The sequence below is a fragment of the Medicago sativa genome, chromosome 2 (genome assembly GCF_051527215.1).
Source record: "Medicago sativa cultivar Bolivia chromosome 2, Bolivia_mono, whole genome shotgun sequence".
NCBI classification, from domain to species: Eukaryota; Viridiplantae; Streptophyta; class Magnoliopsida; order Fabales; family Fabaceae; genus Medicago; species Medicago sativa.
The window spans coordinates 73,658,831-73,680,915 of record NC_140750.1 but is presented as its reverse complement, the minus strand read 5'-3'; the positions used below and the strand labels follow the sequence as shown (position 1 = coordinate 73,680,915).

Sequence of the window (22,085 nt, the reverse complement as noted above, 5' to 3'; positions counted from 1 at the left end):
TATGAGAGGGATAACTACCCTCATTCCGTCTAGCTCTAGGTTTTCACCATGACATTCAGAATAATTAACCGTCTAATGGGATGACGTTTAAATAGCTAAACGGCTGAGGGCAGGGACCTCTCATTGGGCTTATCTAAATGGTCCAACCCATCACGGTCCATTTAGTAACAAAAGCCCAATCACTCAAATTCATCAAATAATTAGTGCTTAACACAATAGACCATAATTTATATTATGACATCAACTTATAATAATTGATTATTGTCAATCCATAATTGATTAATTAAATAATTAATCCAACAGGATAAAGATATAAGAGATAATATATTGTTTGGTGAGAGAATTAAAAGGAAAAAAGTGTTTGTCTTTGACGTTTTGTTTGATCGAATAGAAAATGACAATATAATTTTTTTTCTATGACAAGTGTAAGAAGATAAACGTGTTATTATAAATATGTGAAGATAAAGTTTTTATTTTTAAGAAAAAAAAAAAAAAAAAAAAAATTTGTTTGCTCAAAAAAAGAAAAAATTTGAACAATGCCTTTTTTTATGGTGGTTGAGGTTTGAACTTCAAACCTCACTTATATTATGCATTTTTCCAACTAACTGAGTTAAGCTTATAAGGAAAATTGAGCAGTGCCTAAGCAATTTTTGTTGTGACATGTGATATTCAAACCGTATATTATAGTTATATTTTTAAGGTTATTATACTACACTCATAATATAATATTCTTATGTAAATATAGATGAATTCTGTTGAAAAAAAAATGTAAATATTGATGAAGACATAAATTTAAAGATTGAAATGCCATAATAAAATAAAATCACGAATTTGAAACTTAAAAATTCATAAATAAATAAACAAAAACAATAAAATTAAAATGAAAAAAAAAAGATAAAGATCAAACTATTACCTTAAATTAAATTAAAAGACTAAAATTATAATTTTTACTAATAAATCAATAATCATATATCCATTTTGAAACAAAAAAGAGTGATGTGTGTTTTTACCGACAAAAGTATGAAGTGTGAACAAAAAGGGTTGGGATCCATACAGTTTTTGACTTTGAACCGTACTATATCCATATTGATACTGGCACGTATCACTTTGATAATAAATCCTTAGGGTGTGTTTGGGAAGAGGGTTTAGGAGGAGAAGGGAGGGGAGGACTCACTTTTATTTTTTAAATTACGAACAATGTAAAATGTCTTTTTAAGATAAATTAAGTGTTTTTGAAGTATTATATGATCATTTATCATGTTGTTAATTCAATTTTTAAAAAATCATTTTATAATGTCTTTAAATTAAAAAAGAAATGTAAGCCCTCCCCTCCTAAACCCTCTTCCCAAACACACCCTCAGAGAATTGAGAAACTAGCGAGTACTACTAGTCACATCATCACCACTTATTCATTTATTTTTATAGTCTGAATGAAATTGACATTCACCGGTAGTACCAGACCACTTACCCAATTAATTAATTAATATTACTCAGAGGGAGAGGATAGAACTAAATAAATAAAAAGTCGTTATTTCGTTAATATCATTTTCAATTCTTTCTTTTCATTTTGTCACATTCTACTTCTCAGCTCTCTCCATGTGCATAGCGTGATCCCATAACACACCTTCAACTCAACTAGTAGTCAGTCTCTTTCATTATTCTTTCTTTCACAATTTCAACTATCTATCTCTCTTTCATTTTTCACTTTTCGACGATGGAGCCTTTGCTACGAGGCGAAAGCAGTGGCGGTTTAAGAAACCGTTCGCGAGGTATAGTCCGTCGCTCCGATGCTATCACCTACGGTTCTAACTACGAGAAAGCCGCCGCTCTCATCGATCTGGTTCGTTCCTCAACATTCAATTCAATTCAATTCAATCAACTCACTTTCACTTCCACAATTTCAAATTTGCATTGTTTGTTTTGCAATGGTAGATCTTTAGCTGCTATGCTTTATGAATGGTAGATCTTGTTATCAACGTGTATATTCGTTTCCACTTTTGGAACAACGAAAATTGATTATAGATGTGTTGAATTGATTTTTACATGTTTTGAAGCTTTCGAGTAGTAGAACTAATTCTGCCTTCATAACTGATTCTTAACTTTTTTAGGTGAATGATTCACGGTAAAAAGTTTTTGTATCTATATTTGACTTTTAGCCTTGACTTTTTGTATCCAAACAAAAATCACTTTACATTTAATTCACTTTCCAAATCAATTTTATACAACTTATTTTTGTCATCAGATACTGTGTGTTTGGTTCCACTAGTGACCAAAAGGTTAAGTGATTTTTGTTTGGATATATTCATGTTGAACAATAAATTGGAGTTACAAATCAATTCTAGAATCAAAAGCTTCAAGTTAAAATCAATTTTTGGCTCTTTCAAAAGTGCAAAATACTCAAAATCACCAATTCAATCTACTGTGTGCTAACTCTATTTTTTAATTGAAATCACTTTTTTGGTTTTAGTATTCTTCTCCTAACTTCAAGTTTGAGTGAGCATTTGACAGGACTCAAAGTGATTTTGAATAAGCTTCAAGTTTTAAGTAGAATTTAGTTAACTTTTTCAATAAGGCTAATCAAACCAAGGTTAAGGCAAAATCAATTATGGTAGCAAGTAAGCATAACTAAATCACGATATTGATGGGTACACATCACTTTTTACATTTAGATTGTTCTTCCAAACATGCACTTAGACAAATGTGAAAACTCTGAGCTACAGCGGAAGTGATTCTGTTGTTATAGTTATTTTGCAAAGCGAGAAATGTAAAAATGGAAAGAAAATTTTGTTTTAACAGTGCAAAATAAAAGAGGGGATGCAGAAATGGATAGGATAGTGAAAAGTGAGAGTAATATGGAAGTTTCGTTTCGTTTGTTAAAGAATTTTTTTAGTTCTTTTGTTGCCAACTGCAATTAAAAGGAAAACTATTTCACTTTATTTTTAGTGGTAAGTTGATATGATGAAATGGAAAGATTGTAACAATTTGTATTAGGCATACAATTACCTAGCTACTAACTATTAATATTCACAATCATAAAAAATAAAATAAAAAAACTACCAATAGTTACAATACAACCATATTCAGTTATACAATTTAGTTAATTCCTTCCTTTTAACTCCTATTTAGGTACCTCCTCTCATAAACTTGTTTAATAGGAGGTCTCCTTCTATCATATTTTAGGAACATTTTTTTTCCGTTATAAATTTGTTAGCAACATAATCACAATGGTTCTAAATGTCTTGGATTTGTTTTGTAGAAAGCAAAATTAATTTCATTTTTAAATTGTTTCTCATTTGCTTGAAGACTCCTACAGTGATTTTGTTTGTGCAAAAATAGTATCTTCTTTTTTGTTCTCTCATTCAGGACTGTGATTTTGCGCCGATTTTTAGAAAGAATTGCTACTAATGATTTCTAGTTCTGCTTTTGAAGTTTTTCCTATAAAAAATCTTCTTAGTTTGATTCCTTTTTGAGTGTGTACCTAAGCAAAAGTAGATAAAGTATTTTTTATTTTTTTTTTTAAAAAAAAATACTTCTCTGGCTAATCACGATTTATGGCGAGAGTATTTGACATATATATTCTCCTAGCTTCCCTATAAAAAGTATGTATGTGCATACCTGCTTTTTGGTCAGTTAATGATTTGTCATTCTGGTTGGAAATGCATTACACAGGCTGAAGATGGTGTTGGTATACCTGAGCAACTTCTGGATTCATCAGACTTTCAAAGTTATTCAAAATTTTATTTTTGGTTCACTAAATTCGATCTCCTCTGGTCTCTTAGTTATTTTGCTCTGATAGTCCTGAATTTCCTGGAGGTTTGTAGTAAGCTTCGCTTAAACTTCAATTGAATAAATTGTTTTTGAGGCCTTTAGGCTAACCAAAATGAAATAGAATAGAAAGAAGATATATCACAGTGTACTTTATATGCTACAGAAACCTCTATGGTGCGAAAAGAATGCCACACATTCTTGCCTAGATAGAGAGTATTACTTTTTGGGAGAGTTGCCATATCTAACTGCTGCAGAATGTATTATTTATGAGGTAAGAGTTCAGTACTTCAGAGCTCAGACATTATCTATCTTTTTAATGTGTAAATTACTGATGAACCTTTTACTTGTTGTCATTTTGAAAATGGTGAATACCTTTGGCAGTATATGTGTCATTTCCATGTTAAATTATATTTGTTATTCCCCTATAATTTGAAATTTAAATGAAACAGCTAACAGTACCTGTCTGTATCATTATCTTATTTACTGGATCTGAATGTGTCGTTTTGGACGATTTAGGTGTGTGAAATTGTTGAGCAAGTATTTTAAAAAGATAAGAAAAATGTTCTCCGAATTATCCTTCCCCCTGCATACATTGGATAAACTACAACACGTGGTTACTTTGATGTTTCTATTTTGGCATTTATGCAGTTCTGCTGGGAGTGTCTTTTTCCTTTGGAGCTTTAACTGTAGTTATCATCCCAATGGATTTTTTTATTAACGACTTCCAAAAAAAAAATTCACATTTTATTATATTTGGCTTGTGTCCTTTTTCTCTTCACTTTTAAAGATGATTTCTTATCCTCTCATCAGATATGGATTCTATTTTTATTTTTTTTCTAATGAGATTTTCTTCTTTTGTTAAAAACAATTGGAAGTGGTTTATTATACCATGCTAAATGGGATTCCTTATGGTATATTAATTTTGTTTGATCTGTAGGATCTTTAAGGTGTCCTTATATTCATCTTTCATTTATTTCTGTAGTATTTTGTCTTACCAGACCTTTTTGTGTAATACAGGGAATATGTCTCGTATTGCTAAGCATTCATACTTTCTGGCCGTTATCATATGAAGGGTCCCGTATATATTGGAGAAGTCCTATTAATTTATTGAAGGTATGTTGCTTCAAGATCCTACTAATGAATATAATTTAGTAATTAGAAACAGCGCTTTATTAATTCTGCAAATCTACTTGTCTCGAGAGCATACTTTTGAGGGCCAAATTTTCAACAAAGAACGTGATTTCTGGAAGGTACTGTTGGTCAATACCCAACCCACACCCCAGCCTATAGTGTAGTGTACTGAAAGACTTGAACTACAACTGAATAGCAAGGGAAACACAATTCTTCATGAATGACCAATCTTTCAAAACTCGGTGGCAAACATGCTAGGGTACTAAATGCAACTAATCCTATTAGTCTTTGATAAAGTATGTGCATATAAGTAAAACAGGGGTCGTACAAGAGAACAAAATTCTAAGATGTCCCGTTGATTGTCCTCTCCTCCTAAGGGTGGCTACGTCTGACCCATTGCCCTCTAATCTCAAGTAATAAGTTATATGATATCATCTCGTCAGGGGGCTACATCTCATTGATAGCCTTCTCCTCTTATGAGTGGTTTGTTCCAAAGGGATGGCTCCATCGATCAAATAGCTCTATCCCCCTGGAATCATATATCATCTTGTCGAGGAAGCTCTATCTCGTTAATAGCTATTTAACAAATATCTTTCTCTTCTAAAATGATATAACTAGGCGCACGCAGTTACCCCTGTTATCCGCCACGAGACTCTGCCCTGGTCCCTTAAAATTCAAAGAACAGAATTCTGAATCTCATAATTTCAAATTCAACTCTTTCAAATACTTGCTTATTATCCAGTTCACTGAATAGAATGCCGACCGTTTTTTTTTAGTGTGTAATAAGTAAATTGGTGCTTTTCATATATGCTTCAGACTACTAATAAAATAATTTACTTGTATTTTCAGGCCTTCTGTCTGTTAGTTATCCTTGCTGATATGCTGGTTTATGCTCTGTATATGTCTCCAGTGGCTTTTGATTTTCTACCTTTCAGAATTGCACCATATATCAGAGTTGTTCTTTTCGTTCTGAATATTAGGTATTGATTGACAGATCTCCATCTTTCATTTTACTTTGGAATGAATCTATCGTTGCAGATTCTCCTTTTGGACCTATGCTTGAAAGTTTTACAATCATTGTACACATTTAAGACTTTTAGTTATTATTTGCAAAGGAGGAATGGTGAATGATTGAATGGGATAGAGACAACATAGGGTAGGATCCAACATATGTTTCATACACTGTCTATGTTGATAGTACACTTCCACCTCATTGGTATTGGCTGTTAGAAACTGTTGTTAATGATATGTAATGTCCCTTGACCTATCAATCATCTCAAATATATTAGTACCTTACCCCTGTAAATTAATTAACAAATTAGTTGTTTTGTTCAAAAAAAACAAATTAGTTGTTTTTTGGGAATGGTCAAGATGTGGCAGTTAGAGAATTGAATTGAAACTGAATTCCCAGGAATTGTAGAAATATACTCCCTCCGATCCTATATATAAGAAAATTTTCAAAAAACATGTTGGTCCTATTTATAAGAAAATGTCACAATTTTTAAGGTGTAGCTATTGTTTAAAAGACCTTTCTACCCCTTATTTAATGTTTGTCTTTTTAATATTAGTAGGTGTATTTAATGTTTCACACATTTTTATGAGGGTATATTTGTAAAAATATTCAATAAGTTACACTAATTAATGATAGCATTGGTTTTGATGTTTTTTGGTTTTTCTTCGTATAATGAGGACCGAAGGGAGTAATATACACAGGAGAAACAGTGCCGAGATCCCTGAATTTTGGGATCAAATCAATTTACTTAGGCGATCTATTGTGACTATGAAAGTCTAATAATAGGAAATTATCAACTAACTTAGGCGGTCTCAAAGTATCAACTAGACGTTTAATGCTCTTTTGATGCCCTATCAACAGAAATTATCCATATTATTTCTAAAAAAATACTAGGTTTCTAACAGGATATTGAAGAGAGTCATAGTAACTTGAGTTAAGGGCTTCCATTCCATGTGAGGTGGCCGGTTTAGCTTTAGGTTCATTTGGTTCTTATCTTAATGCTAATGTTAATTAACTAATGACTTGTTGTTTACTTACCACGGTTCACTGTTCACATGTCTTGATTGTGACGTGCATGTGTATTCATTATTCAGTCAAAAGAAAAATCATGTGTAAATATTAGATACTTGGCCCAACTATCATCAGATAGTTAGTTAGACTCAACAACTTGACAACTGTCTCAACAGTTAGTAGTTGATTAGACGAGCTATGTTATGACCTCCATGGCGGGAGTCCTGTACTGTGAACATTTCTTGGTCACTATTAAAAACTGTTATCATGATGTGTTTCCAACTTTGCATGATTTAGAATCCATATAAGATTATGCTGGGACTAAAACAGCACACAATAGTACGGGGCAAGAACACAGAAAAATTTTAGATATTGGGAATTAGAGAGGGAGAGAGAGTGTATCACTGTATAATTCTTGGCTTTTGTTTTTGTATCTAATCAAGGTCATTTCTGCAATAAAGGCTTTCTATTTGTCACATTTCTGGTCCAGTTTTATCAATAGCCAATTTTCTTGACATTCTAACTCTGCATCTGAATTTGATGTCAGGGAGCTACGAGAAACTGTCGTCATCGTGGCTGGAATGCTTGACACATACTTAAATATATTGGTTAGTTCACTTTTAGACTGTTTCTCATTCGCCTTGCTCTCTGCTGTTCCTGTTTGCAACATTCTCAATATTCACAATCTATTGGGTTTCTTTGAGTGCTACATTTGTACTATTTCAATTTTGTGTAATCAACACTCTCTTACTGGACATATCTAATTCTCTCGAATTGCAGGCTTTGGGGCTTCTATTTCTTGTTTTTGCAAGTTGGGTGGCTTATGTGATTTTTGAAGATACAATACAGGGGAAAACAGTATTCAATTCCTTTAGTACAACATTATATCAGATGTTTCTTTTATTTAACACAGCCAATAATCCAGATGTTTGGGTTCCTGCATACAAGTAAGGGTTTTAACTTTCAGTTTGATTTGCTTGGCTAGATGATTTTTTTCCTTTCAATTTGAGATATCTGCAGCTGTCAATGATCATCATTTTCTGGCGTTTTAGGTCTTCACGTTCGTCTATCCTGTTTTTCGTTCTGTTTGTGCTGATTGGAGTCTACTTTGTTACAAACTTGATTCTTGCCGTTGTTTACGATAGTTTCAAGAGTGAGGTAAATTTTTCCGTACCACTACTTTTCACTATAATCACCTGATGATACAATTAAAATTTTGAAGAATTGGATTGGTGTTTAATTGGAATGAAGCACGAGAATTTTGATTGTGTATCTATATGACAGATACCAAAACGAATTATAACAGTGCTTAAATGTTCTTTTGTTGTAGCTTGTAAAACAAGTTTCTGAGATGGATCGTACGAGAAGAGCTATGTTGGAGAAATCTTTCAATCTCCTAGATACACATGTAAGTATGATTTTCCATGTATTTAGCATACTGTTCAACTGTCGACAATGCTTCCTTTTGCTGATGTCAAACAACTACATTTCATTTTTTACGATTTTGAGATGTAATCACTAATAGTTTTATCCTATATGAACATAAAGGGAAGGTTGAAGTTGAGCGTTTCGGCATCTGATTAACAGGGGCATGGGATGGTATCCATTAGCAACTGTAATGTGAGGATTTCCAGACAAAGTAGAGTAGGTTAGGTTGAAAAAATATGATGATTTAGGTGTCATATGATTGGTATCACCTCAGTTAATGATCTAGAGATCCTCTAATACAGTACTTGAAACATTAAAGCACAGCCGATCCGGCCGGTTCATCCAGAACCAGATCCATAGCCGGTCCGATCAGCCTATTTGATCGGTTGTGCACTTGAACCAGGGATGATATCATCTACATGGCTGCAAACCAGTAAAAATTAGTAGCCTCGGCTTAGCTTGTTTGGGTGGCTCATACTTTACCATCCTTTCACTCATGTGCAGAATTTTAATGGTACACAGTTTTTAGTGCCGACTTCTGCGCCTCCCAAGCCTTTACTCATAACTCAAAGGCAACAGTTCTGATGCTATGCTGTCAGCCTATCATGCTCACAAGGGTCAGGAAGGCTGTTCATTCTCACGCTCATTTGTGGCTTGTTGTTTCGAATAGAGAGATGAGAAATTTGCAAAACAATTCTCACCAGGGACTGAACCATGTATATTGAAGTGAAACTTTACAAACGCACCATCGAACTATCTGATTTTGTATATAATATGTGTATTTACATATCATATTTTAAATACAGACGGTTCTTGTGCTTCAACTGGTGACCTAATGGTTCGACCAGTGACCCATTGATCTAGTGCCCTGACCGAGTCGATAACCAATCAAGTTTAATTACACTGCATTAAAGGATGAAAAAGTATAACTCTTACCCATCATGGTTAGAGAATGAGTTTCAGAGTACTTACTAACAAAACGTTGAACAACCATAAAACATAAAATAAAGACTCTAAGATAGAGCAGAAAATAACTCCAAGTAGGATTCTCTAATTGCCAAAAGGAATTGTCAAACAAAGAAACCAACCCTATAAAACTAAGCCTGCAATTCTAAATCTGTTTGAACTAAAAATAGCACAAAAAAATAACACTGTCTTAGCACTCTACTATTTTCAATATAGCACTGCAATCTGTCTAAGACTAATGCTAGAGGTTATTGTTACAATCATCACTACAATAAAGAAGAGACAAATATCTTAATTATGCCTACAATTCTAAATCTGTTTGAGCTTCTGTTTTATGCTTGCAGAAAATTGGATATCTCAACAAAGATCAATGTATTAGGCTATTCGAGGAGGTGAACAAGTACAGGTATTATTTCATACCCCCATTATCATTGTGCTTTCATACTTATCAGTTTATCAGTTTATCGATTTTCAAAGTAGAAATGTTTTTGACATTTGTTTAATTTATATATTTCTAGATGAGAATAACACATCTGTTTAGTGTGAACCCTTTAACATTTGCATGGCTCACCCTTACATTGGGATCCAGGCTCCACTTTTTTCCCTCTTGATTTTTGAAAATACATGCATGGAGGGTTTCCGCAATGACGAATTAAATAGTTTTAGTTAAACTATATATGCTGTTATAACTTAACACAAAGTTCGTTTCCATGTTTTTCAAGAGGGGGCCAAGGCTTTTTAGGGTGTTGAGATATTGTAAATAATATTAGTATCCGTCAAGATATTACCTTGATTGTATTTATGAGTCTCTTTCGTGGTTTCCTTTCTTTGTGGATCTTGTGTAATTGGTTAGGCTATCCTTGTGTAATATACTGTACATCCTCCTCGTGTAATTGATTGCACATTCTCATCCTTATAAGATGTGTTTTGATGTTTAGGGTAAGGCTAAAAGCCTTTTATATTAGCGATATTCAGAGAATATATGTGTCCGCACGCAGTTTGGCTACCCTTACAGTCGAGTGAGATCCGGAGTGTTAAAATTAAGAATCTTTAGATATTCCTTTAATTGTACAACTTCCTAGATGGAGCATGGACGAATGTGAGTGGAATTAACAGATTTAACTGGCTCTGATATCATCTTAGGCTTTAGATCTAATTCATCTCCATAAAACGGTTTTAAGGTAAAGATCGTGGCCTTCCCAGATTTATAAGCACTACCTAGAATGTATTTCTAGTCGATATGAGACTCAACACACACACCATGATCAGGACTGGAAATTTGAAATGTGGACTAATGCTGTTGAAATAATTGGGATATCAACATCTTTCTTTAAGAAAATTCTACTTTAACCGAGCCTGGAGAAGTTTTACATTTGATTGGGTTTTACAATATGTGGGATTTCAACATCTTTCTAGTTGATGTGAGACTCTCAACATACACCATGATCAGGACTGGGCATTTGAAATTGGACTAATGCGGGTGAAATAAGTGGGATATCAACATCGTCCTTTAGGATAATCTTACTTTAACTGAGCCTGGAAAAGTTTTATTTTATATTTGACTGTACACCTTTATATTTGAATAAAAATTGTGATTAATAGATGTCATGAACACATTTGGAATGATTATAATGGAAATCACGTATATTTAAACACCTAGAAGCTAATCAGACCGGATATGCAAGCAACCCAGGAAACCCGGTGTGACCCGTGCGGGCCGGGTGGGCGAACCGGTGAACCGTTATGACCGACCCGCGAACCGGACCAAATTCTTAATGATTATTTTATAAAAAAAAAAAATCAAACTGTGGCTAGTGGGAGTTGAACTGGATACATGCAGAACAATATTGTTAACACTTACCACTTGGCTATGTGAACTTGCTTGTTAAATTTCCATATGAACTATATATAGTTAACTCAAACGTTTATTTCTTACGAGTATATATATACATGTTTATTAATATATGATATAAATATCTCTCATGTTTGTTAAAAAAATAAAAAATAATAACTCATGTTCCTAAAAAAATAATATCTCACATATTTATTTGATAATTATAATATATATTTTCCATTTAGTTTTTCTTGTTAATGTGAATATGATTTTGATATATATATAATATATATATATATTCGATAATTATTTAAATGTGTGAATTTTTATTAATTTTTTCATAGAAGAAGTTTTATTAACTTTTATATTATGAAATTTATGTCATGACTTTTTTTTATAAAGACTGGGTCAGTAGTCATGCGGTCCGACCAGTGACCCAGTGCCTTGACCGGGTCAACTACCGGTCCGGGTTTTAAAACATTGGTTGCAACACCTTGTTATATTCATTAATCATTCACTGAACGTAATAAACCACATATTTGAACTGTGTTATTGAAATTCATTATCAAATTCTGGGTCAAAATAACAACTCTTTGCATTTTTGGTGAATTGGCACTATTTTATGACATGATAATTATCAGTTGATCTTTCTCTTGGATTCTAACTTCATATCTTTTCCGCAATATTTCTACTACATTGTGAATGTTAAAGCATAAATTGTATATTCTTTAGGACTTTGCCAAAAATCTCCAATGAAGAATTTGGGTTGATATTTGATGAGCTGGATGACACTCATGATGTAAAGGTAATATTTGTTCTCTACTGCTCTTGTTATCTTTTATGCACATACTGATATATATCCCCGCATAAATGTGTGTTTTAATGTAACTCAACATATTTTACTTTCAGATCAACAAGGATGAATTTGCTGATATTTGCAATGCCATTGCTTTAAGATTCCAGAAGGAGGATGTGGTAAGTTTAAGTACTCTGAATTTACAATATATGGAAAATGATTTATATGTACTGTAAGTATGAACTAATATCTGATTTGGTTGCAGCGTTCTTACTTTGACTATTTAGGAATCTACCATTCACCCACCTCAAAGAGATTGAAAGCCTTCGTAAAGAGCACCATGTTTGGATACATAGTGACCTTTGTTCTTATACTGAATCTGGTTGCCGTAATTATTGAGACAACGGTATGGCATGTTATTCAAGTGAAAATATACATTCACAATTTTTTCCATTATTAAGCACTTCTTAACTCATTTCAACTCCAGACCATAGTCTCATCTGATGTGACCATGTTAGATATACTTGCGTTTGTCAATATATTTGTAGTCTGTAGGTGCTATTTATCAATATCTATACTATATATAAAAGGAATACACGGTTTTGGGCTGGTTTTTCACTTCCAGTTATGCCCATAAACAAACTTGACCTATAAGAATGCTATTTTGTTGGTATCATTCAAAAAGATAAGAATTTATATTATATTTGTTATATTGTTGGTATCATTGAAAAAGATAAGTATAGTTTGTTACAATATGAAGGTGCAAAATATATATATATATATATATACCTATAATTTTAATCAAAATCAAAATAATTTTAATCAAAATTTTATAAAAATAATTGTTCGTAATTTATATGCATTAGCGTAATAAAAATAGTGGATAGATTGGCACGGAGTGCCTGTTTGAACGCTAGTCATAATAATCATTTAGGAGTATGATGTTTATTGAATGCTTTATGTACTGGTTTAAGTATAAGCACAGTTCAAATGGATGATTGTTCTACTGATGGGTAGGGATCCTACCTTCTCCAGCTCTAATGCTTATGGGAATATTGTGAATTTCTTTCATATTTTGTACCTTAGTACATTTATTTACCTCGAAAATAGTATCATAGGGAATATTATCTCTGCTTGAATCTTTAAGATTAATACAGCTTCACAGAAATTGTTGAGCATTTAACTTATGTTTCATATGACAAAATTATATACTATATTGGATAGAAGACAAATTATAAATCTGCATGTGGCCTAATATGCTTTAAAACACCAAACTTGGCTCTTCTGAGATAAGATAAATAAAACTTATATCCTATCATGTTGAATTGGATTATGAGCAATACTAATAGTCGATTTATTGTCACAACAATTTAATAGGACCCTTATACTTTATCCACAAATCATTCAATAAAATTTGCATCTGTGACAGCCCACAGACATCTTGTGTCATAGCTTGAAACTCGGCTTGGCACTTAGTTGAGCAAACTACACCCTACTTCTTGCTTCTCCATGTAAAAAAGTTTCCACCTAAAAAAAATGCAATAACCTGGAATGACTTCCTATCAGTTGTTTATCCTGCGTAGTCTACATAAGTGTATGCTTTCATAATCAAACTTCCATCCTTTTTAAATAACAGTCCTCTCCGTGGTGTGGTTGTTAAGTTATTGGAGAATTTTTTACAAGTGTCTTACTCTTTGATTGTACATGAACTGACTTATACTACTTACTGCATAAGCTCAATCAAATCTGGTATATGTCAAGTATATGATTTCCTGACCAACTTTAATACTAGGTCTTATCAATCTTGGGACTTTCCTTTTCATCACTCTTCTTTTATTCTGCTAAGTGGGGTCCAAATTTGGTTGTCTCCTTAACAAGTTTTAGTTCATATTTCCTTTGACAAATGAAAATATCCTACCTATTTCAAGTAAGCAACCTCAATCCCTAGGAAACATCCAAGTCTACCAAGATCCTTCATTTCAAGTTCAGCAACCAGTTTCTCCTTAAGTAGTAGTAGTTTTTCCACTTGATATTTTTTTGTTATAATGATATATTATCATCAACATGCACAAGCAGTTTACTTTCTTGTGAATGTATAAAGAAGTGCATATGATCTCCCTGACTCTGTCTATAACCTTGAGATACTTTCAGTTTAGTAGCATATGATCATCTCTGTGTCTGCTATTGGTGATTTTTTAATATAAAGGCATTCGTGTGTTGATAATTTTGTATTAATTCATAATCGCAGCTTGATGTAGAAGATAGTACTGCTCAAAAAGCGTGGCAAGTGGTTGAGTTCACTTTTGGTAAGGACATCCAAACAGTGTATTTCCTTGTTTTTTTGAGATATCTTGAACTGAGCATTTAAGTTTTGTAACTCAATTGTATGTTCATTCCCCTTTGTTCTTGTTAGTTTGCGATGAGACCCAATCCCACAATACTGCTGATTTTTTTTTTTTTTTTTTGCTTTGGTACATTTTGTTTCATTGTAATCCACAAAATGTTTTAAGTATACAACCTTACTGTCTCAAGTTGATACTTCCTTGTTGTTTTACAGGGTGGATATATGTGATGGAAATGATACTAAAGGTTTATTCATATGGATTCGAAAACTATTGGCGGGATGGTCAAAATCGCTTTGATTTTGTGATCACGGTGACAATTGGTAACTAATTTCAGATATGTGGTATTTAGATTCCTTAACATCTGGTTGAATACATGCAGTTTTTGGCTTTTGTCATGAAATATTTTGTTTGTAAACCCCATATTAGTCAGTTTGTTGGCTAATTACTTAGAGATGGGAATTAGAGGATGTAAACAATAGGAGGAGGGGAATATGAGTGAGATCTTTCATTCATGAGTGAAGAGAGGATTTTGGAACCTTGGGCATAGAGGTTTGCAGCCTCTCGATGATTTGCAGAATTGGTGTATGTATTAGGAGAATTCATTTAATTTCTCTTTCATGTAATAAACTTCCAGTTCTAGGTTTCTATCATATCATATTAGTAAATACTCACTGGTGTCTAGAATCTGCTGTTGTAGGTTCATAATGCATTCATTCACTTTTAGGCCCTGAATTTTATTATATGGGAAAACCCAGTTCCTGAGGCTATGTTATCTTTGCTGACTGCTAATTCTAAATTTTGCAGCCATTGGAGAAACTATAGATTTTGCTTCGCCTGATGATGGTCTGCCACTTTTCACAAATGGAGAATGGTATGAACTTTTACTTAGAATGTTCATGCTTCCAAATTTCTCTTTTTTTATTCATAATCCCAAATTACTGGTTGAAATGTATATTAATGTTCCTTATTTTTGGATTCATTTCACTAAACACATCTTTAATCACATTGGTGGTCTTTTTTCATCTGTTGTGCTATTAAAGTATTATATTGGGTTATTGACTAATTATCTGAGATATACCATCCATGGATTCATGTATTTCCAAAAATCAAGGCTTGATGCAGCTTCACTATTAACACTGTGCGTATAGAATGACTTGTTGTATCTTGATTTTGGCCGATTGTTGCATCTTTTCATTTAAAAAATAAAAAACTTTTATAAAAAAATAATCACTTTTAGGAATTTTATCAGTTTGTTACGGTTTTTAAAAAATTATAATTTGAAGAAAAAAAAAACTAAAAAATGCTTACAATATGAAGCTGTTTTGAGTAGCTTCTCTTAAAAATTATTTTCCATAGATGATTTTTTGAAAAAAGTGATTTTCATTACGTTAAACAAATACAAAATAACTTATGTTCTTTTGAGAAAAAAAAAATCTAAATTATTGAATTAACAAATTCACTTTTTTTTTAATTTGTAACAAGCGAGCCCTGTATATATCGTCTCACATGGACGAAAGGGCATTTATATTAGGATTCTCATTATTGATTCAATCCATGATTAGTTTCCTATTTAACGATAGTAGTTGTTGTTGTTGTGATCTCTTTAAAGGACAAAAGACTAGTTATTCTCAAATTTAATTTTCTTCAAGACAAGATATAATTGTCCTTTTCAAATTGGAATTTAAATTTAAATGATACCTTTTCTACCATGCCTGGAATATAGTTTATTCATTTGAAGATGGGAATTGGTGCAAAAAATAGTTTCAGTTTGTTCTTGAGCACTGCTTTGAAGATGCAATCAGACATTGTCTTTCCTGTCTCCTTTGCAGGATTCGTTACCTCCTTCTTGCAAGAATGTTGAGATTGATAAGGCTCCTGATGTATGTTAAGCGATTCCGAAGTTTTGTGGCAACTTTCTTAACTCTTATACCAAGTTTGATGCCATACCTCGGGACCATATTTTGCATCTTGTGTATTTATTGCTCACTTGGTGTCCAGGTGAGTGAAAGCCCGAGTCACGGTCATTTTCTGCTTAGATTTACAAGTTAAATTAAGGATTCATTTTATTTTTTTAATTGTAGTGATTTTATTCTCTTTTCTTGTTCGTTCTACAATCAATGAACCAAATTTACATTTGTCTTTCTAGATTTTTGGTGGAATAGTTAATGCTGGAAACCCAGATTTGGAAGCGACCGACCTTGCTGCTAATGAGTATCCTCTGTTCATATTTAAAACTATCTATTTCTAAGCTGTAGAGATTGGTAAGATCCTGTAATAACCGCATTTCTTCCTTGGACCTTAACATTTTTTCTAGGGGGTGAGGATGGGGTTGGGTCAACAACCTAGTCTGAACTTCAATGCTGGCCTATATATTGCTTCTAATTGAATAACTTTTACGGTAGTTTTTGTTCTTGAGGTGTTCTTCTTGACAAAATTAGCTATTTACTTTTCAATTTCAATGATTATCCAAATGGAATGGTGACACTATTCAATTTGCTAGTCTCGGATGGAGTATGGGATGAATTGATGGAGGTATATGTGCTGTCTCTAATCCTTTCCACTTCCAATGTCCTCTTCTGTTTCATGATAATGCTGTGAGTAGTACAAATGTTGCTGGCTTGCCGTTACTATTTTGTTCTATATGTTTCTGCTCTTCCTTGAACAATTGTCTGCCAATTAGATACCTTTTATTCACATTCCAATAGTTTTTTGTTGAAAATTAAACAAGATAACATTTTGTCTCTAAGCACAACATTTTTTTTAATACTTTTTTTTTTAATACTTTGGATTAGTTTGATTTGCAAAAAAATAAAAAAAGATTGAACAACACAGAAATAATTGTTCAACATTTGATATAAAAAGTTATCGTAGGACAGGACAAAAGAAGGGATGACATGAGTGATATCACAAAATATTTTTAATCAACGAACTATCTAAAAGGCAAATAGCCCCATAGGGCCACCCCAGGGACGCATCTTATGGGGTGTTCCTGCACTGGCACCCACCTAGACAGCAGGGGATTCAAAGGAGTTGTCTATGATTTTTGTGAGCAGGATTGGTCTCTCTTTAGAGTGTCGATTTATTGGGCAGGTTCCAACTTGCTGCTTCAGGCATATTCAAATTGCACCTATGTCCCACATTGCTGAGGTTCTCAAGTTTTGCAGTGGTTATGTGCAGTGGAACCCTCATCCTTTGAGCTACATTTTGGGAGTGAGATCCAAACTTTTTGATATGGTATCAAAGCTGAATTTCTCATGCAAAGTAGAAATTGGACCCAGGTCCACTCTATGTGCGAGGGTGGGAATTGAATTTGCTGTGTGGTGATCATATGTGCTGTTGGGAGTGAGATTCAAGCTCATTTAACAGAGTATAATACTAAGAATAAGTGTTTAGTTTTGCTAGGTTGGTAGTAAGCATTGTTATTAAAATTAATAATAATACATCTAAAAATGTATAAATTTCTTGCTGCATGTGTGTAATGTAAGATTCTAGGATGCTTATTCATTTCAGCTACTCCTTCCTATTTATTGTTTTATTATTTTGACCCTAACTCTATTTATGTTATTGTCATGCTATGACTTCAAGCTTAATGTATAGGTATTGTGGTTTTCTATTTCAGAGCTATAAGGATTTAACTGGAACTTCCTGGACCTATGTATATTTCATTAGCTTCTACTTGATTACAGTTTTGCTGCTTTTGAATTTGGTATGGTTTTGTTTTTCCTTATTTAATACCTTATAATTTCATAATGTGATATACAAACTGCATTTTGGGAATGTGAACATTAGGAAGTTACTATGTTTCTCACATGGACATTCACGCGTACTAATTCTTTCTGATTAAAGTAATTACAAGTTCTAAATTTATTTATTTAAGTAGTTGTCAGTTATAAGTAATTATGTTTAAAAAATTTATCAATCAAAGGGAATATATTAGGCTTGGTTTTCTATACCATGCTTAAAGTGTGCTGCTTTAACACATTTTGCATAAGTTTGACATGATTATACCTTTCCTGTATTTCAGATTATTGCTTTTGTCTTGGAGGCATTCTTTGCTGAAATAGATCTTGAGGCAGCAGAAATTGGTGATGGAAATGACAAGGTTTGTATTTAATCTGAACTCTTACCAATATAGAAAATAAAAGTTTCTGTCTGTTAAATGATGTATAGTTAAGTTAAAATTTAAACAGCTGCACCAAATTTGTGGAGTGATTCATATCAAATGCATTATGGGTTGATGTTTTCGAATCAGTCTCTTGCAAATGCAAGGTTAGGCTCTATTGAGTCAGAGAGATTGAGAGAGACGTATAGTGAAACTGTGTATGTCAACTACACAGCGGAGTCTCTTTATATAGACTTAAAGCAATTAATGCAAATAATGAAAGGAATAATTACATGATATTCTACTCCTAATTGAATGCTATTCTATCTTTATTTACACGACGATTCTATTTTATTTTTAACACTCCCCCTCAAGTTGGAGCATATAAATCATATGCACCAAACTTGTTACATATATAACGTGATTGGAGGACCTCTCAAGGACTTAGTGATATAAGTATGGATAAGTACTTTCCTGGATATGTTCTATCGTTATTTCAGATCTCTTTTTCATTAAAAATAAAAGGCTCATAAACCCAAAATGGGTCAAATCCTTCGCCGGATCCTACTATGGCAACTAGCATGAGCTTCATACTATCTGGTTGTCCTTTTTATTCCTATCAAATGCAAGTAGCAGGACATATAATGAATTTGTAATTTTGACATTTTTTTAATCAGTTTTCACTACTCATCTACAAGCAGACATGTTATCCTTGTTTGTTATGATGATAAAAAATTCAGATACTTTTGAGTAATGGGTAAAAAATTCAGATACTTTTGAGTAATGGGTACTTACACACTCTCACAGATTACTCTGTTAGGTAATGGGTACTTACACACTCTCACAGATTACTCTGTTAGCAACACGGTAACAAAGTGAGTTCACTACAACTTCTTAGAAAACGTGGTTGGTTGGGCCTAACACAACCCTACAAAACCGGCTTGTGAGGTGAGGATTGCCCCCACTTATAAACACATTGTCAGGCCATCACCTATCCGATGTGGGACTCTTAACACACCTCCTCACGACCAGCACTATTAGGCTTGGTTTGTGGACATAAATGGTGGGTGGCCTGATAGCGGAAACCTGATAGCAGGTGGCCCAATGGATCTTGGAGAGGCTCTGATACCATCTTAGAAAACGTGGTTGGGCCTAACACAACCCCACAAAACCGGCTTGTGAGGTGAGGATTGCCCCCACTTATAAACACATTGTCAGGCCATCACCTATCCGATGTGGGACTCTTAACACAACTTTCTATGAAAAGCCGTGGTTTTCTGCACTCCTCACTGTATGCAACAATCATGATCCCAATATTATCAATGGATTTGTGCAAGATGAATTTTGATGAACTTTCAGTTCTCCAAAGATAATTTTGTACAGAATCTTATTGAGTGTAAAGGTAGTTTTTTAATTTCTATGTGATCTGTTTTTTTTATTGATCTTAATGCCATTAGTGCATAGTACATTATTGATTGTTTGTTAATTTACATATATAGCTCTCTAACCGCTCTAAATCTCACATTCTATTTTCTGTCTCAATATAGGAAGTTGCGGGAGAAAGATATCCAAGGCGGCGAGCTCTTGGGTACGTATGAGTCCATGACTGGCATTGTTTTTGTGAATGCCTACGTTTTTTGTTTCTCATGCATCCAGTAAACTCTGTATCGGTTATAGTCCAACACAACCTAAATGGTTTAGTTAGATGAAGGAACATGAATACTTTTATATCTGTAAAACATGACCTGACATAACGGACATTGGACTTTTAACAGTAGACAATTCACTTGCTCATTATACCTTATGCTGAAATTTAGTTTAATTGTGAGGAATGAGTTGGTAACAATTGAACTTCTAACTACTTATCATGCTCTAATACCAAATCTAAAAACCATTCAACTTTAAAGATTAGCTATTAGTTGAACGCATATTAATGGTGGTCTTATTGACAATATTGGTTTTCTGTAGAACAAAATCACGAAGCCAGAGGGTTGACGCTCTTCTTCATCATATGCTGAGTGCTGAGCTGGGTCAAAATCAGACTTCCAATACATAAATCTGAGTATATTGTTTTCAAGGTAAAATAATCAAACTTCATAAAATGCTTGTAGATTTCAGTGGTTCGGTTGCCGAGAATAAGTTTCATGCATAACTTTTAACAGATTATCCTCCAACTGAGTGTGATTATTAAGGTCCACTGTTTTTGCTCTTTTGGGAGGATTCTCGTCCTTCAATACCCTTAATCCTAAGACTACTAGAGCTGAATTGCCATCAGGAGGGAAATATGTAGGTAGACAAAGTTAATTATAGAGAGAGGGTGTATATGAGAGAGAATAGAGACAATTGGAGTTGTGTAACTGAACTGGGGAGAGACATTTTATTCAATTTTTCAGCTTTTAACTTTGGGCTAATGAGATTATTCCTGGTAGAAGCAAGCACTGCTCCTACATTCCTCTGTATTTTGGTTCTGGTTTCATTGTACTATCCATTCATACACTGGAGCTGTTTGCAATCACTGTACATATAGAATGGTAGGGTGCCACCTGTTTTGCCTTGTGAGTGTAAATATAAACCATGCTTTCTTCTTGCTTGAGGAGAAAGCAAACTAGAAAAAGAGGAAACAAATTTTGCTATACCCTGGGTTTCTGATGAAAATGTAATGCCTAGTCCTGTATATGCGACTTCTAATATGCTTTTGGAGTGACAGTATTGATAGCAATAAAATTTACTCTGGAATTACATGTCAAGTGTCCACATTATTTTTTCATTTTATACCAAGTATCCTGCCATTTTGTTGTGTTTCCTCTTGTATTAATTCAGGCTGTCGACTAATGCCTGTTGAGTATCTTATATGAATGTGAATCTGTACTTTTTGTGGTTATAGGATGCACAAAGGAGCCATTTAATTCTGTAAAGTTTGTAAAAGGATCTTTCATGTGCTATATCTCTCGTGTTGTTATGCTATTTGATTGACTCGGTACGGAACGAGGGAAAGCGGTGCATTGTGAGTAACTCCAGTAATCTGTGGATCAGGTCAAACGTGATTTTTCTGTTATTTGTGGAAAAAGCACATTATCAAATGCAATTGACGAGCTTGTGTGGAATGAGAATAAATCACGAATAGCAGGATGTTATATATTCCACGAGGCTTCTAAGTGTTTTCTGATTAGTGTGCTGTAATGGAGACCTTTTATTTGTTTGATTTTTATAATCCTTTCTGGATTTGATGTTCTGTATAGCCTTGTATCTGTACTACCAATACAATTTGGTGAGTGTGCTAACTGTTAGTATTTTTTTTTTTTTCTTTTAGTGAAGAAAACTCTCGTGAGAGATAGCATTACTCTTTTATTTAATTAAATTTCAGAAACCCTCATTTGTTTGATAACATAAAATAGGGACACTATAGTCTATGCCATATCCACTTATCAGTTATCCCCATACCGATAACTGGAGATAAATGAACAGAAGATCAATGGAGACAATAAACAGAGATGGTGAGAAACAAAAAGGAACAAATGAAGACAAAATATATTTCATCACACATACTTGAGAAAAATTATTCAAACACAACTCATGTTGCAATGAACTTACTTTTAATCATCCGTCAAAAATAAAATTTACTTTTAGTTAACATAAATTTGCAAAATTTTGCTAATACAAATTTGTGTGGAAATGTAAATCCAAATATACAC

At 33.3% G+C, this 22,085-nt stretch overlaps 1 protein-coding gene across 1 annotated transcript; it reads left to right on the top strand.

Annotated features, from left to right (window-relative positions):
- The first annotated feature begins 1,544 nt into the window (after positions 1-1,544).
- TPC1 (two-pore channel 1) lies at positions 1,545-21,785 on the top strand. The gene is made up of 24 exons (XM_085746523.1): positions 1,545-1,840; positions 3,670-3,813; positions 3,932-4,039; positions 4,786-4,881; positions 5,749-5,879; positions 7,470-7,530; positions 7,703-7,869; positions 7,975-8,080; positions 8,253-8,330; positions 9,661-9,722; positions 11,883-11,955; positions 12,060-12,125; positions 12,212-12,352; positions 14,195-14,252; positions 14,504-14,611; positions 15,096-15,162; positions 16,121-16,289; positions 16,438-16,502; positions 16,730-16,823; positions 17,911-17,997; positions 18,316-18,393; positions 19,941-19,981; positions 20,362-20,471; positions 21,278-21,785. The coding sequence occupies exons 1-23, from the start codon at positions 1,715-1,717 to the stop codon at positions 20,447-20,449; spliced, it is 2,214 nt and encodes a 737-aa protein (XP_085602649.1). The 5' UTR covers positions 1,545-1,714; the 3' UTR covers positions 20,450-20,471; positions 21,278-21,785.
- Positions 21,786-22,085: the final 300 nt, after the last annotated feature.